Source organism: Cebus imitator, unplaced genomic scaffold, assembly GCF_001604975.1.
Source record: "Cebus imitator isolate Cc_AM_T3 unplaced genomic scaffold, Cebus_imitator-1.0 Scaffold112, whole genome shotgun sequence".
Classification (NCBI taxonomy): Eukaryota; Metazoa; Chordata; class Mammalia; order Primates; family Cebidae; genus Cebus; species Cebus imitator.
In genome coordinates this window covers 3074112-3086114 of record NW_016107427.1, presented here as the reverse complement: position 1 = coordinate 3086114, position 12003 = coordinate 3074112, and the positions used below count along the sequence as shown (strand labels likewise).

The 12003-nt window shown below is 40.3% G+C and overlaps 1 protein-coding gene across 2 annotated transcripts in view; it reads right to left on the bottom strand.

The window, feature by feature from the left end:
* The window catches only part of LOC108311204 (heat shock transcription factor 2 binding protein), a 110164-nt gene that overhangs the window by 77490 nt on the left and 20671 nt on the right, over positions 1-12003 (bottom strand). For both annotated transcript variants that reach the window (XM_017538551.2, XM_017538552.2), the window contains 2 exons: positions 9850-9999; positions 7078-7210 (listed from right to left, as the gene is read on the bottom strand). In XM_017538551.2, coding sequence (XP_017394040.1) covers positions 7078-7210; positions 9850-9999 — 283 coding nt within the window. The remainder of the gene's footprint in view (positions 1-7077; positions 7211-9849; positions 10000-12003) is intronic.

Below are 12003 nucleotides of genomic sequence, written 5' to 3'. Positions count from 1 at the left end.
TTTTTTGAGACAAAGTCTCACTCTTGTTGCCCAGGCTGGAGTGCAGTGGTGCAATCTCAGCTTACTGCAACCTTCACCTCCTGGGTTCAAGCAATTCTCCTGACTTAGCCTCCTGAGTAGCTGGGATTATAGGCATGTGCCACGCCCAGCTAATTTTTGTGTTTTTAGTAGAGATGGGGTTTCACCATGTTAGTCAGCCTGGTCTCAAACTCCTGACCTCATGATCCGCCCACCTCAGCCTCCCAGCATGCTGGCATTACAGGCTTGAGCCACTGCGGCCGACCGAGAGGGTCTTATCTTAAAAGTGCAAAGTCAATGCCAGACTGGTGATGAAGTCACCTGCGTCAAGGTTCCAGAGCAGTCCTCCTTCTTATAGTGCCTCAAATTATATTTGTTTGCTACCTGTTGCCTAGAGTCTTAAAAGTTTCTGTTCAGCTATTATCCTGACAGATGATTCAGAAAAAAAAGAAAAAAATCATGTTGATCAGTGCTCAAATTGTAAATCAACTGTCTCCAAACCAACCTCACCTTTCAGGAGGTTCAACCACAATGGGGGAACCAGGACAGCGCTAATGATCTCTTTTAGAGTGCAAGGTGCATGAGAAACAAATGGGTGCTCAAAGAACCACCCAGCAAAAACAAGGACTCCCACACAGCTAGAAAAAGATGGGCTGTTCTGAAGACATGGGAAAAGGCAGCTACTAGCACATAAAATGATACCGTCACTGCAGAAACCTGTCTGGCAGTTCCTCAAAAAGCTATAACAGAGTTACCACACCCTGCTATTCCACCCTGTGGTAGATACCCAGAAGAACCGAAACATACATCTGTCCAAGGTAGATACCAGAAGAACTAAAACAAACATCTATCCGACATAGATACCCAGAAGAACTGAAACATACATCACACATAAACTTCCATATGAATGCTCATATCAATCAGCATTATCCATAACTGCCCAAACAACCCAAATGCCTGTTTGTTGACCCTTCACTGCTGACTTAGACTCTCTGACACCAGAAGACCGATAAGTCAAAGCTCAAAACTGGCACCTTATTCTTCCACATGCAGAGTCACATAGTTCTACGACTGGGATACTGTAAGTGTCGTCTAGTGACAGACTCTTCTCAGAAGACAAAACCGAAGGTCATATATGCAAGAATACAGGGTTAGTCAGTGGCAGAAGCAGCAATGGACACAGGGCCTCAGCCCCACCTGGCCTTTTCTGCACACCACACTGCCTCCATGTGTTGGTGTCAGTGTGTGGAGAAGGAGGGGTCGGCAGGTCAAGAGCAGCCACGGTCACTGGCAGAAAGGTGCTCTGCTGGTAACTTTGTGCAACTGGGAACGTCCCTGGAAGACTAAGCTGCATCCAGTCCTGCCCCCAAATTATCAATAATCGAAAAATAATTCTGATGCTGCAATTATTATCTAAGATTATTCAAATGCATAAACCAGAGACAAGGAGTACAATCATGATTTTCAAATCACTGAAAAGCAGAAAAAGCATTTAGAAAAGTTTTCGCTGACAGGTTAAGCAAGTCAATCTTCACAGGACTGTGAAGATTTACATCTCTTTTATGCTTTTCATTTGCCCTCTTATCCAAGTTATTGGAAACAATCACATTTCTTATCAATGTGCTATCATTTATCACAGTTCAGTAGAAAGTTCATAAAATGTAAAGTAATTAGAGCAGATGCTACTATTCCAACCTTGCAGATGTCCAAAGAACTGACATCCCGGAAAGTAGATTTGCTGGGCCCAGACTCCTCGGCACTATGCTAACCTATCATCAAAGATAGAAATTTAACCATTTCAATGTTTAAATAAATTCCTGGTTCCCAGCTTTAGCTTAGGGTACAGAAAACTGATAACAGCTACCCTATTCTTTTTGGGGGCAGAGAGGTAGATAATTCACCAAAATCACAGCTTTTCTTGAACACATTAGAGAGCTAAGGCTGGACATCAGCCAACCAATATGAAAAATGAGAAAAGGCAGCAGCCTGAAAGCAGATACATGAAGCAAGAACTTGCTCATCTGGGGCATATGCTGGACACCATATAACGCAGCAAAAAGAAAAAAAGAAAGAAAAAAAATCTAGCTAAAATATTTAACAAATCACAAAATCAGTGGTTGCCTTAGGCTGGTGATAAGTGGAGAACTGGATTACAGAAGGATGGAGTGAAGGAGATCTGGAGGAAGGAATAGGAGTTCCACAACCTAATTGTGGTGGATAAGCAGCTGTATACCTTCGTCAAAACTTACAGAACTGCAAAAAGGTTAAAAAAAAAAGAATGAATTTATATAAAATTTTTAAAAGAACATTTGTTTTAGAAGGAAAAGGATCCATTTGACAGCTCACCCATGGTCTCTGTTATCTATACCACAGAATAGTCTTGGTATTTGAGACACATAAGCCCCAGTGCCTCTGCAAATCAGCACTTTAATAAAACATTCTTCCCAGTCGAATTCATTAATGTGCATATATAAGGGCCCACTATTCAACTCTTCGTAAGAGTTCCTACGTAAACCACCACCAGCACAGGAAAACAAAGCCACACTGAGCTTGAATGCTGGGCGACAGGGTAGCTTCACTCACTAGCCCACTGCCTCACCAGCCTGCCAGCCAGCAATTCAGGCAGCTCAAATTCACAACCAGCAAAATGACAAATCGCATAGATCAGACACCTCTGGGGTCACTTGCAAGGAGAAGAAAACAGAAATCATCAAATTTGCAAATGCCATCTGTTAAAAGACAACCTTCAAACAATGTTTTAAAAGGGAGAGCAATGCAAGCCTGCTACAACTGTAGGTGCCATGATGAACGTGCAGACTTCTGCCCCGCACTGGACAAAGCACTGGGCGGAGTAAGGAGCAGCCAGAAAACACCACAATCTCAGCATCCACCCACAACAAGTATCACCAAGTTTTAAGAGATTAAGAAAAAAATGTCTACACAGGACCTGTCCCATTAGGATTTCAATAAAAGAAGGATAATGCCATGAGGAAAATAAAATTTTCTCTCTCTTTAATAGCAGAGAATTTGCCTAAGAGCAGCATGGGATAATAATAATAATACAGAAGAGATTAAAGATCAATGTAAAAAAAAATAACAGTCTGAAATTAAATAATGAAAACTTAAAGCTGTTGGCACTTTAAATTATCCCAAGCATTAAGAGGAATGTGGCTCTGCGGCTGCAAATTCTGCCTTTCTTTCCTGTAAATAATTAAGACCAAGCTGTGCTGGAGATAAGACTTCCTCAGATAACCCTCCTGGGAATGTAGCAATCTGTAAACAGGCAAATCACTGTGGCATCCACACTGGTCTTGTATGGAAATTGTTGGGATCCTGCTGGAACTTCTCTGTCTCTGCGTATATAATTCTTCACTTTGGAACACTGACCCCACTGGTTTGGAGGTGGTGTTTCTGAGTGGCCATTGTCAAGCTCTGTGCACAAATAAACTCTATACTTGGTCACACTTTCTGAATCTCGTTGTTCAAGGCTAAGTCACAGCAATGTATTGATTGAACCATTTCACTGACTTCAGAACAAAGAGCTCAATACTCACTAGTACATTCCACCTCTTTTTCTTTTTTTTTTAGACAGAGTTTCACTCTTGTTGCCCAGGTTGGAGTGCAATGGCACAATCTTGGCTCACTGCAACCTCCCAGGTAAGTAGGATTACAGGTGCCCACCACCACACTCAGCTACTTTTTTCTATTTTTAGTAGAGACAGGGTTTCACTATGTTGGCCAGGCTGGTCTTGAGCTCCTGACCTCAGGCAATCCACAGCCTCAGCCTCCCAAAGTGCTGGGATTATAGGCATGAGCCACTCTGTCTAGCCACATTCCACCTCTTTCTATATTAAGTAATTTTTGGGGGGGTAGGGGATGGAGTCTTGCTCTGTCACCCAGGCTGGAGTGAAATGGCGCAATCTTGGCTCACTGCAACCTCTGCCTCCCAGGTTCAATCAATTCTCCTGCCTCAGCCTCCCAAATAGCTGGGATTACAGGTGCGCATCACCACACCTGGCTAATTTTTTTTTGTATTTTTAGTAGAGACAGGGTTTCCCCATGTTGGCCAGGCTGGTCTCGAACTCCTGACTTCAAGTCATCCACCTACCTTGGCCGCCCAAAATGCTGGGATTACAGGCATGCACCACCATGCCTGGCCTCTATACTAAGAAATTACTTAGTCCCTGGACTTTATCCCTTATGACAGTTTTGATATGGAATTTTATCGTAACACCCAGGGAAAGCTTTACTTTATTACCTTTTAGGAGAATTTTACTGAAGAGACAATTTAGGTTTTTGGAATTATATAATTATACTAAAACGATAGCAAACAGCTCAGTTTAACCTTAGCTTAAGGCTTTTAGTTTAGCTAGCTAGACAGTAAAATTATGATTCTCAGTAAAAGGAGCTAAACTTAGTTGTTTTTTTCCCTGTCAAGGTACATAACTACACAGAACATGAAAACTCTTCTGTTTCCTTTATATCATTCATTCTCAATAACTGATACTTATCAGAATCACCTGGGGTGATTTTCAAAAATAAACACACCTGGTACCTATCCCAGATCTATGGAATCAGGTTCTCCAGGGTACAGCCTAGCATTGCTGTCTGAAAACACTCCAGAGAGATGTTTACACACACTGAACCCTGACTGTAACACCAGTCTCTACAACAGTCACTACAGTTGAAAAGAATCATAAGCACACTTCATTTTATCACTTTCGATTTAATGTGCTTTGCAGATACTGGTTTTTTGTTTTGTTTTGTTTTGTTTTTTACAAATTGAAGGAAGGTGGCAACCCTGCATTGAGCAAATTTGTTGGCACCATTTTTCCAACAGTATGTGCTTACTCCACATCTCTGTGTCACATTTTGGTAATTCTTGCAGTACTTCCAATTTTTTCATTATTATTACATCTGTTATGGTCATCTGTGATGAGTGATTTTTGATGTGACCACTGTAATTGTGTTGGGGCACCATGAACCACACCCATATAAGACAGCAAATTTGATCAGTGCATGTTACTTATCTTCTGACTGTTCCAATGATTGACCATTCCCATCTCTCTCCCTCTCCTAGGGCCTTGCTATTCCCTGAGACACAACAATATTGAAATTAGGCCAATTAATTACCCTACAATGACCTCTAAATGTTCAAGCAAAAGGAAGAGTTGCACGTCTGAAATCAAAAGCTAGAAATGATTAAGCTTAGTGAGGAAGGCATGGCCAAAGCTGAGACCTGCTGCAAATTAGACCTCTTGCACCAAACAGCCAAGTTATGACTGCAAACACAAAGTTCTTGATAGAAATTAGAAGTGCTACTCCAGTGAACACATGAATGGTAAGAAAGCAAAACAGCCTTACTGCTGATATGGAGAAAGCCCAAGTATTCTAGATGAAGATCAAAAATCAGCCAGAAAAAATGCTCTTCAATTCTATGAAGACTGACAGGGTTGAGGAAGCTGCAGAAGAAAAGCTGGAAGCTCATACAGGTTGCTTCATGAGGTTTAAGGAAAGAACTTGTCTCTATAGTATAAAAGTACAAAATACAGCAGCAAGTGCTGATGGGGAAGCTGCAGCAAGTTATCCAGAAGATCTAGCTAAGATAATTGTTGGAGGTGGTTACACTAAACAAGAGATTTTCAACATAGACAAAACAGCTTTCTATTGGAAGAAAGCGCCATCTAGGACTTTCACTGCTAGAGAAAAGTCAAGGTCTGGCTTCAAAACATCAAGACAGGCTGACTCTCTTGTTAGGGGCTAATGGTGCTGGTGACTTTAATTGAAGCCAAAGCTCATTTAAAGCCAATGTTCATTTCCCATTCTGAAAATCCTAGAGCCCTTAAGAATTATGCTAAATATACTGTTGCCTGTGCTCTAGAAATAGAAAAACAAAGCCTAGGTAACAGCACATCTATTTACAGCATGGTTTACTGAATATTTTTAAGCCCACTGTTGAGACCTACTGCTCAGAATAAAAGATTTCTTTGAAAATACTACTGTTCATTGACAATGCACCTGGTCAATCCAGAGCCATGATGGAGATATACAAGGAGAGTAATGTTGACTCCATGCCTGCTAATATAAGATCTATTCTTCAGCTCATACATCAAAAAGAAATTTCAACTTTTGAGTTCTACTTTTTTTTAAGAACTACATTTCATAAGGCTACAGCTGCTACAGACAGTGATTCCTCTGATAGACCTGGGTAAAGTAAACTGAAAACCTTCTAAAAAGGGTTCACCATTCTGGATGCCATTAAGAATATTCATGATGCAAGGGAGGAGAGCAATAAAACAACATTAACAGGAGTTTGGAAGAAATTGATGTCAATCCTCATGGATGACCTTGAAGAGTTCATGACTTCAATAGAGTAAGTAACTACAGACATGGTAGAAACAATGGATGAGTTCCTTCTCATGGAAGAGCAAAGAAAGTGATTTCCTGAGATGGAATCTATTCTGGGTGAAGATGCTAAGACGTTGTTGAAATAAGAACAAAGGATTCAGAATATTACATAAACTTAGTTGACAAAGCAGCAGCAGGGTTTGAGAGGCCTGACTCCAATTCTGAGAGATGTTTTACTATGGAAAAAATGTTATCAAACAGCATCACATGGTACAGAGAAATCTTACATAAAAGGAGAGTTAACAGATGTGGCAAACTTCATGGTTGCCTCATTTTAAGAAATTGCCACAGCCACCCAGACCTTCAGTAACTACCATCCTGATCAGTCAGCGGCCATCAATATCAAGGCAAGACCCTCTACCAGCAAAAAATTGTAACTTGGTGAAGGCTCAGAGTTCATTAGGATTTTTAGCAACAAAGTATTTTCTAATTAAAGTTTGTACATTGTTTTTCAGACATATATATTGTACATATATATTGTACATATATATATATTGTACATATAACAGACTACAGTATAGTGTAAACACAATTTGCATATGCACTGGGAAACCAAGAGCTTCATGTGACTCATTTGCTGTTGCGATATTTGCTTTATTGCAGTAGTCTGGAACCAAACATGCAGTATCTCCAAGGTATACTTGCACTTACTTGTTACAATTCCAGCCAGAGCAAAAACAAACTGATTTTCATCTGAATTAAGCTCCTTGACATCACCATCCAGTGACTTCACAAAACTCTCCATTGTTTGACCAGTGATGCTGAAAAACTTCAAAGCTTTATCCTGAAAGTTTGGAAAGCATAGTGTCATATCTTTTACAGACACTAGTGTGAAAACATTTTAAAGCGCAGGATATAGAAGATTCTAGTTTTAATCATAGAATATCGTAAAATGTATTCCCTCATTAAAAGTTCCCATTAAAAGAGCACAGAAAGCAGCTTGAGTCATGCAGGAGCAGGAAAAACTACCCTGAAGATTGGTGGACTCTTCATATGCATATTATGAAATAGGACAAATGTACACAATCATGAAGGTAAATGAGAAGAATTCGCTGAAAAAATGTAAGTAAAATATACTAGAAAAACATGCTGTCTATTTGCTCTGGGCATTAAACCAGAGGTGTTCAAACCTTTAGCATGACTTTAAAAAAAAAAAAATCTTAATGGAAACACGTGAAAGAGAAGAATACTGGCTCCTCTGGTAGGTTAAATCTTCATTACTTGGCAAAAAGCATTTCCAAGTTTGAACCCTTCAGTTACTTTCTTTGGGGTGCTAGGGTTCTGAAGAAGAATTTTAAAACAAATGCACATTTTAACATAGTTTAAAAAATAGAAAAATTTGCATTTACAAATGATACAAGAAAACTTCAAGGATGATAAAAAATAATCTAAAACTGGGTTGTGGTGATGGTTAACACAACTCTAGAAATCTGCTAAAAAACACTAAATTAGGAGGCTGGGGCAGGAGAATTGCCTGAACCCGGGAGGCGGAGGTTGCGGTGAGCCGAGATCGCGCCATTGCACTCCAGCCTGGGTAACAAGAGCGAAACTCCGTCTCAAAAAAAAAAAAAAAAAAAAAAACACTAAATTGTACATTTACAATTTTATAGTATGTAAATTAAACCTAATAAAGCTCAATCAACTTTTTAAAACACATTTAGTCTTTCTACCTAAAGTCAAACACAACTGTTATTTCTATCACCCGTAAGTAATTTACCACTGGTTTCCTGACACACATCCCCCTCTTCACTCTCATTTCCAGTCGTGATCACACCATCCTCCCACAGTCAAACACCAGTCTTTTTTGGCCCCTCTTGTCCCCTCCAGGTGCTCACTCCACCTTGCCATCACATCTGCCTCCACTGCCCTGGATCTCACACATGTTCCTTCTTTCCCATCTCCCCTGCTGAGGGCCGAGCTCACTCCAGCCAGACCAGCTGGAATGACCACCTCATCAGTCATCCTGTCTAGACCCAAGGTGCCACAACTCCACCTCAATTCACCCTCACTCACTGTCAGGTGAATCTTCCTAGAATTCTGCTCTTACTCTATCACTCTTTTACTGGAAAACCCTTAGAGAAAACCTAGTCCTACCACCTACAGGAGAAATCATCAACCTGGTATTCAAGGTCCCAAAATCACATTCCAACCTACCTTTAAGCTTTATCTCCCCACTACTTTCTTACATTAACTCTCCACTGTGTCAACTGACCTACTCACTGTCCTAAAACAAACTCAGCTGTTTTCTGCCATTTCTACTTGTTCATCAAGGCCCATTTCAAATTTATCATTTTCTGTGAAGTTCCCTGATAAATACCCACATGCATGCACACTTGTATGTGCACACATGTACACACATACACACACACACGGTTGAACCTTGAACAAGGGTTTGAACTGTGCAAGTACACTTACACAAGAATATTCTTCAGTAAAAGTTACACCAAGTGTGTCTGCCTCTCCAGCATCCCCTTCCACCTCCCCTACCTTTACCACTCCTCAGACAGCACGGCCAACCACTCCTCTTCCTCCTGCTCTTCAGCCTACTCAGCTTGAAGATGATGAGAATGAAGACCTTTATGATGATCTAACATATAAAAAACATGTTAACCAACTATTTAAGTTATCAGTAAGGCTTCCAGTCAACAGTAGGGAGAGTCAAAAGTTCTACGTGGCTTTTCAACCATGCAGGGGTCAGCACCCCTAACCTCCACATTGTTCAAGGGTCAACTGCATCTATGTGTATGTGAATGTATAAACGCATATATACATCTACATACATGTATATCTGTTAGATAACATACAATATTCAACAAATACTACATTAACCATGAGATAATATATAAAAGCACTTTTGATCTTGTTAAACTCATACACATGTAAAATATTAATATTAAAGTGGTAACATATCCACATATACCACAAGGGCTCCTGGAGAGAAGGGATCCGATTTCATTCACTCTAAGGTAGGTTACAATGAACCATATAAAATTGGTATTCAATAACTAGCTGATGAATGAACAAAAGAAAATTGAAAGAAAGATATGGACTTAGTCATGCCTGTAATCCCAGCACTTTGGGAGGCCAAGGCAGGCAGATCACGAGGTCAGGAGTTCATGACCAGCCTGACCAACATGGTGAAACCCCATCTCTACTAAAAAATACAAAAATTAACCAGGCATGGTAGCACACACCTGTAATCCCAGCTACTCAGGAGGCTGAGGCAGGAGAATTACTTGAACCCAGGAGGTGGAAGATGCAGTGAGCCAAGATCACACCGCTGCACACCAGCCTGGGCAACAGAGCAAGACTTCATCTCAAAAAAAAAAAAAGAAAGATGGGCTTAGTCTTTAAATGCCTTAATGCTCTAAGTTACACAAGCATTAATCAACAACATCTAGAGAGCCTGCTGACCATACTTACTCCTCCCAAAATGGCCTTGACGACTTCCTCACTGCTGGAGACGCCCCACAAGAGGGTACAGGCTGCTGCTCCCATTTCTGTACAATACTCTGCCTGCTGCAGGAGTTGCTGCTTCGCTTCATTCAACTGCTGTCGAACAGCCAGTTTCTCCTGAAAGCAAAACAAAATCAGAAAAATAAATAACAGCATTCAGCCTTGAACTATCTTTATTATATTTCCTCTTTCACCAAGATTTACTAAAGAAACGCAAATATAATTATAGAAAATAGTTGTAAATGAAAGCTAGTCCTGAGAGCCATAATCCATATCTACAAAAGAAACTTGAAAGGCAAAAATACTTGAGAAATATCTGAGGAAAGAACATTCTACTATATTATGGTTGATAGACCCACAGATCTGAATTCATCTGCTTTAAGTAACTACATGAAATATCTCAAGTCCCAAGTGACTATACCCAGAACCAGCACCAACAGAGATTTCTGAACAAAGTAACAACCTCACATAGCAGTTTACCCTATGAGCAACAACATTTTTCTTTTACCCAGAGAGCAACAACATTTCTAAGACAGGGGACTGCCTCCTCCAAATGGTTCACTCCATTATAAAAAAAAAAAAAAGACATCTGCCAGAGGCAGATGCAAAACAAAAGGCACTTGGACATCAGGATTTGTGAAAAAGCAGTACTTTAGAAAAACTCATCCTATATAAACATATCCTTAAGTCCTCATAAGAATATTCCCAAAGGTGCCTGTAAATATAAAATATACAGCTGTGAAGCTAAACAAGGAAAGAAAACCTAAAACCTAAGCCCAGGTAGGAAAGATGGGAGCAGGGGCAAAAGGAAATGTGAAGGCTGGGAGTCCTATTCACGCCCTGCCACCGCAAGCCAGTGCCAGTCTAACAAGAAGATGGAGGCTAGGGAGAGTTTCCTACTCTGCCACCAGCAACATCTGAGACCACCTGGAGCTGGGCAAGTCTCTGCCATGGCTCTCTTCACAAGGGAAGTGCAGGGAATGGCCCTCCCGATGCAGCCCCTCTGACAACACAAACACCCTCAAGGATTCACCCTGTGTGTACCACTAGAGTGATGTGGGGCTTCCTGGCCTCTCCAACCGTCAGCACCAGGTACCGGAAATTCCCTCAAAAGGTGAGATTTAATAAGACAAAAACTGAAATGTATAAAACCCTAGTTAAATTCATTTATACCAAATGTAATAGTTACATAAACCACAAAGTTAAAGTACATTAAAGGTTGCAGATTTTTCTCTTAGAGAGAGGAATACAAGACAAAGTAGAGGGGACTTTTCACCCCCTGGAGGAAAAAGGGAGCTTTGGGGCCACAAATCAAAACTGTGGACCTCATAACTTAGATTAGGGTGGCCCACTCATATTTACCTGGAGACAATGCATTTGGCAGAGATTCATACACATTCATACACATATACGTGTGTATATATGTATACATGTATATGTATACGTGTATATATGTATGTATACATGTACATATGTATGAATGTGTATGAATGCTAATATTGCATCATGTGATTTGTCACCTCTGGGTTTTGAATATCTTCATTATAACAACAATCTGGACTCCTAGATTCATCCTCCCAGTGTTTGTAGCTGAACACAAGTCATGGTGACACATGAAAAAAAATATGTCATAGCACTTCCTTTTGGAATTCTACTTTTTCTCACACTTAAGCAGTCTGCATCTTAATTAGTCAGGGTATGGTGGTTCTTCTGCACGACCACAAAAAGACTGCTGAGAATAAGCAGGCAGGACCCTCCTCACTACAGTCACATTTGGTAATTGCAGGAGGATATGCTCCAACACAGGGTTCCACACGTAATACAATAGTATCAAAATAACTCAAGAAGATCATAGCATTCCCAGGAACATCAAAAATAAGAACAATTTTTTAAAGTGCAAGACCTATACAATGAAAACTATAAAACATTATTGAGAGAAAGTAAAGAAGAGCTAAATAAAGAGGTATACCATGTTCAAAAATTGCAAGAATCAATATTGGTAAGATGTCGACTCTTCCCAGACTGACCTACATATTCAACATAATCCCTATCAAAATTTCAGCAGACTCCTCCTGTACAAGGTGATAATCTGATTCTAAAATTTCTACAGTAATGCAAAAG